Here is a 6,165-nt window from a genome sequence, read left to right as displayed (position 1 = left end):
GTATGGCTTTGGTGTTTTTTGGCCGAGAGTGTTATACTCTATATAACCACTTTTCTTCTTTTTCTAGCTACATGAGCTATACATATTTCGAAGACACAGTGTGTCGATATTGATGATTTTCAAATAATAAATCGTGCTTTTTCCAAAAAGCTGAGAGCTTCTTTAATCTTTTACCAACTCGAATAGATTGGAATATGTTTCCCAATCATAGTGGTTTCGTATGTGGTTATATTGTAGGCAATTAAATAGGGCGTGTTCTGTCGTGAAATCTACTGAGCATATTTCACATTGTTTCGTGTCACGGATGCGCATAAGGCCAAGGTAATATGGCGAATAGTCATGTCCACTTAGTAGCCTATTTGCCGTGCGGATTTGTGTGTTACTTTTTATGTTTGGGGATTTCGATTTAAAGGGAATATAAAAGAAGCGATGTAGCTTAGCACACAGTCTAACGTTGACTGGCTTTATTTTAAAATTCAAAACTTAATCGACGTCGCGGCGCCCGAATACATTATGCTATCGACACTCGTTCAACGAGTTTATCAAACACTATAGTTCTTCATCCTTCGAGTTCAAAATAAAATCTTTGACAATTTAAATCTTTTTTTTTTCTTAAGGTTAACACTTCATTTGTAGTAATTTTTTTTTGTTTAAGTTTTCTTTTCATTTTACACTTTATGTTGACTATCGATGTCCTTGATGCTCTCCAACATTGCTTCCGAGATCGTTGAGCTGTCTTCTCCTTTTTATGCGCTCGGACCTTCTAACGCCTACAATGAAAGAATTAGGTTGCGATTGACATACCCCTGAAAATGGGGCGTTGGAATTGGTTTCTTCAGGAAACCCCAGAAAATCTGGTTCTTCTTCTTCCTCACAACGTCTTTTCAAGTTTACAACCTTGGTCAAAGAATTGCGTTGATATCTCACGTTAGTGCGTATTCTAAGTTGATCACGATGTGCCGACAAAACATGGCCTTTAACAGAGATTTGAAAAATGTTCAGCGAACACCGTCTCACAAAAACCGCCTCCAACCATCTTTCAGTTTCTTTCTTATGATTACGATACCATAGAAGATCACCTGATATTAAACTCTCAAACCCATCAACGGTTCGTTCAACAAGTCTTGTTTCAACATTTGTTTTTCTCTTCGGGGAAGCCAAATTGCATTTATAATGACTACTAGGGTTTATCAAGTCCAATAGCATCTTCGGTTTGTATTTGAATACATGCTCAGAGGGAAAAATTCCACTCTTCGTTAAACAACTGTTTCGGTAGTTCATTAAAAAGTAGTTTATCCGGTCATCCAAATCCAGACTCTTCGTATGAGAGTCTAGCAGAAATTTTCTAAAAACTTCTTTGACCGTACGAACCGTTCTCTCCGCCTGTCCGTTGCTTTCAGGGTGATATGGAGGGCTTTTTAGAACAACAATGCCCTGCTTAGACATAAATGAAACGAATTCAGTCGAATTGAATGGGGGCCCACCATCCGTTACCAATACGTCTGGTAAACCAAATCGGGCAAAAACATTTATGAACTTTTTAATAACTTTTTTTGTATCTGTGCCATATTTCATATAATCTAGCTCTACCCATTTCGAATAGCTGTCTACAATAAGTAAGAACACTTTTTCGTTAAAGTGAAAAAAGTCCGCGTGAATGCGACTAAATGGACGAGTAGTTGGAATCCATGACGTCGTCAATTGTTTTTTTGGAACAACTAAAGTTTGGCTACAAACATTGCAGCTTTTTACGTGTTGTTCTATGTCAGCATTGATGCCGAACCAGAAAACTGTTCTACGGGCAAGTTGCTTTATTTTCACTATTCCTGAGTGAATTGCATGAAGCAACTGCAAGGTTTGGAATTGTAACGATTTTGGCACAACTATTCTGTTTCGGAAAATGAGGCAGCCAGAATGTAACTCAAAATCATGACCTTCGGCTCTTACATCTAGAAACTTTTTCTCCAATCTATCTGGCCAACCATTCTGAAGATAACTAATGATTTTTGTTAAGAAAGGATCTTTAGCTGTTTCAGATGCCATCACATTAAAATCAATAGGGACCTCATTCGTGAAATTTAAACTATTTATGAAAACTTTGTCAAGTTGTCTTGGAACTTCATGAGGAAGAGGAAATCGGGAGCAGAAATCTGCGTTCCCCATTTTACTTGAAGGTCTATAACGAATTTCATAGTCATAAATTGATAGTTCCATCAAATATCTTTGCAATCGAGTAACTATTATTGGATTCTTTCCTTCTTTTCCAAAAACTCCCAATAAAGGCTTGTGATCGGTGTAAATGACGAATTTCTTACCATACAGGTAGCGATGAAATTTTTTTATGCAACTAACAACTGCAAGCGCTTCAAGATGTAAAATGGGGTATTTTTTTTGGGAATCACTTAGGCTGAAAGATGTAAAATAAATTGGTTTTTCTTGACCATCTACTTCGTGAGCTAGCACTCCTCCAAGTCCATAGCTGCAAGCATCGGTCACCAGTATTAGAGGTTTCTTAGAATCAAAATATTCGAGCACTTGTGTTTTCAACAAATATTTCTTACATCTTTCAAATTGTGAATTGCAATTGTCATCCCAGATATACTTAGCATCTTTTTTAAGAAGATTGTAAAAACAATGTAATTTTGAAGAAAGATTTGGAATAAACTTTCCGTAAAAATTTATCAACCCAAGAAAAGCTTTCAGTTCACTCGTGTTTTTCGGAGGTTTGGCTTTTGCAATCGTATCGATTTTGTCTGGACATGGTTTTAAACCTTCTGCACTAATAATGTGCCCCAAAAAGGTGAGCTGGCTAACAAAAAATTTACATTTTTTTAGTTTTACCTTAATATTTGCTTCTTTCAGTCTATCTAGCACCAAGAATAACCTTGTTTTACATTCTTCTTTATTTCTGCCAGAAATAAGCACATCGTCAAGGTAAGCCGACACTCCATCCAATCCCTGCAGAATTCTTTCCATTACAGACTGGAAAATTGCTGTGGAAGAAGCGCTTCCCTGAGGGAGACGATTATACGTGTAAAGCCCCTTGATAGTATTTATTGTCATTATCTTTTTCGACCGGTTAGTTAACTCGAGTTGAGTATAAGCTCCAGCTAAGTCTAGAGAGCAAAACACCTTAGAATTCGACAAGGTAGCGAAAATGTCTTGAGCTAATGGAATCGGATAAGTGTTTGGTACAATTACCTTATTCACCGATACCTTACAGTCTATAACAAGACGGATTTCATTGTCTTTTTTTATAATAGCCATGACCGGCGATGCCCATTCACTAGCTTTAATCGGAGTAATGATTCCGCTTTTCTCAAGTGAATCTAAATGTTCGATCACTTTTTCTCTTAACCTCAAAGGAACAGAATATGCTTTTTTAAAAATAGGTCTCTCATCTTTTAAAACAAGATCACCTTTGAAACCTTTAATTGGAATTGAACAGTCATTATTAAAAACGCAATCATATTTAAGTTTTAATTCAGAAATATCCATATCATTCTCGTTAATATCCTCAAAATGGTTTACGATTTCTGTACACATAAACTGTGTTCTCCAGTCATCATAAAAAACGTCAAGCCAATCTCTTCCAATTAACGGAACAATCATTTTTGCAACATCAAGAACAATCAAAAAAACATTTTTCATCAAACCATTTAGAAAAACCTTCACTTCAATGGTTCCCAAAATCGCTAATTTATTACCATCAACAACCGACAATCTCCGTTTGCATGGTTTCAATTTCAAATTATCAAAATATTGTTTGAAAATTTCCTTGCTGATCACCGAGACCGCAGATCCAGTATCTACTTCCATTCGGAAACCAACTCCATTTATTTTCGGTAAAACAAAAACAGGATCATTTACCTTTATTCCTTCAGTGATGCTCATGCACTCAAGATCGTCTTCCGAATTGCTTGAATCTTTAACAACACGCTTGAAGTTAGAGTTTGCGGCCACAGATTCGGTAGAGTCCTCCATGAAGCGAATCGATTGATGTGAACGTTGACGTTCATAACAGTTTCGCCTAGTATGTCCTCGAATGTTGCAATAGCTACACAAGACGCCTCCTCGAACATTCCTCTCACCTCGAGAACGACTGCGACTGCGGTTGCGAAATGTGTAACGATCCTGATCGTAACGGCCACGATTTGGAAACCTTTCCCTTCTGCCGTTAAAAAATTCTGCACTACGACGCGGATTATGTTTCGGGCCCAATCGATCAATAACGTTCACACGCAAATCTGATTGTGATTCAACTCGCATCGCATTTTTAAGAGAATGTTCTCTAGCAATCAAGATACGTTCCACGTCTTCTAAGCTTGGATCTTCCATCTCAAACAATTTTTCGAATGCTTTCCTGTCAGCCGCGCCGAACACCAGTCTATCTCGAATCAAGCTACTCTTGACTAACCCAAACATACAGCTTTCCGCTAGTAATTTCACGTCAAGTATGAAATCTTCCACAGGTTCATCCTTACCTTGATTCCTTTTATAAAATGCTTCGCGCTTCTGCATCAATCCACGGGTTTTATCAAAACGGCTTTTCAGTCGATTTATTATGTCGTCATATTCCAAAGTGTTGATTTCGACTCCTGGGTATAACTTTTTTATTTCAGCAAAAACAGATGCACCACCGACCGTTATAAACAGAGATTTCCGGTTAACAGCAGGTACGTTATTGTAGTCGAAAACGTATTGCAATCTCTCGGCGTAATCGGAAAAACTAGTTCCCGGAACGTAGGGCTCGACCGAACCAATGAAAGTGGACATCCTTCGCAATTAATTCACACTTCAATTTTTGCAAATGATCAACCTGCCAAAAGGTAAACAAACAATGATGATGATGATGCTCAGTTGAGAAGCTAACACCAATACTGGTACCGAGTGTCACACTCGTTTTTGTTGCAGCTATATGTTGCAGCTCTCTGTTGCACACACCAAAGTGATTTACAGCAAACAGAAACGGGGTTAAAAAAACAGTGACAAGTGAACAAATGGTGATACAACAAACTCACCTTCAATTTCCAAGCTCACGAGACGTTCTCTCGATTTACAGCTTCTTCTTGAAACAGCTGATAGTGATATTACCAATCCGAACAATGGCTACAATAGCACAGAAATCCAGCAATCGGTGTTTTAAAATGGCTGTTCTTCGCTAAAAATGCCTACAACGGCAACAGAAAGCCTTACAAGTGATGCTTTTTTGAAACGTCCGCGAATCCAAACTTGTTTGAATGATTTCACGTGATACTACACCGTCAGCAAAATCACTTTCGTTGGCTCAAGTTTCAACTCTCCCAAGCAAAAAAAACAGAAGTCCACAGCAGCAACAACAGCATCAGCACAAACAGCAGCAGCAGCAACGGCGATTTATGACTTCAAATTATTTACTTAAAGTGAAACTTATTTTTACTTTTTTTTTTTAAAATAGATTAATAATGCGCACGGGTTCTTAACAGCCTCGTCGCCACTTTTATGTTTGGGGATTTCGATTTAAAGGGAATATAAAAGAAGCGATGTAGCTTAGCACACAGTCTAACGTTGACTGGCTTTATTTTAAAATTCAAAACTTAATCGACGTCGCGGCGCCCGAATACATTATGCTATCGACACTCGTTCAACGAGTTTATCAAACACTATATTACTCAATTCAGAATTGTAATACCATGGCTTTAAATCAAAGTGGTTTTGAAATTGGTAGAATTTCAAACCCTTCTGCTTATTTTCTGCTATGTCTCTGTACCACTCGTTAGTGGACATTATGTAATGATTTTTGAAGCGTCTGATAGCGTCGTCTAGCCGAAGTTTGTTTTCTAAAATAGCCGGACAATCCAGACCATGTTTGGCTAGTTGATCAGCATTCTCATTCCCAATGATTCCAACATGTGACGGTATCCATTGAATTGTTGTGCGTTTCTCTGTGGCTAGGTTACATATATCATAAGTAACTTTATAAAATATTTGATTTTTATTATCTCTTTTCAGGATTTTACAAGCCGCTTGTGAGTCAGTAAAGATGACTGCTCCTAGTGAATTCTGATTGGTTATTTGTTCAAGTGCTACCCTTATTGCTAGGAGTTCGGCTGACGTAATGCATACTTCCTGTGCCAACGCTAGACTGATGCTTTGATTTGATGAATCATCAAAGATCCCAAGTCC

General features: G+C 37.8%; 1 protein-coding gene across 1 annotated transcript; it reads right to left on the bottom strand.

Moving 5' to 3' along the window:
- Positions 1–694: 694 nt before the first annotated feature.
- LOC129742769 (uncharacterized) lies at positions 695–4,947 on the bottom strand. Its single transcript, XM_055734712.1, has 2 exons — positions 3,871–4,947; positions 695–770 (listed from the first exon to the last, which is right to left on the bottom strand). The coding sequence occupies exons 1-2, from the start codon at positions 4,774–4,776 to the stop codon at positions 747–749; spliced, it is 930 nt and encodes a 309-aa protein (XP_055590687.1). The 5' UTR covers positions 4,777–4,947; the 3' UTR covers positions 695–746.
- Between the last annotated feature and the right edge of the window lie 1,218 nt (positions 4,948–6,165).

Source organism: Uranotaenia lowii, chromosome 1 (genome assembly GCF_029784155.1).
Source record: "Uranotaenia lowii strain MFRU-FL chromosome 1, ASM2978415v1, whole genome shotgun sequence".
Lineage (NCBI taxonomy): Eukaryota > Metazoa > Arthropoda > Insecta > Diptera > Culicidae > Uranotaenia > Uranotaenia lowii.
Note: the sequence above shows the minus strand (reverse complement) of the source record. Positions and strands in the feature narration are given on the sequence as shown.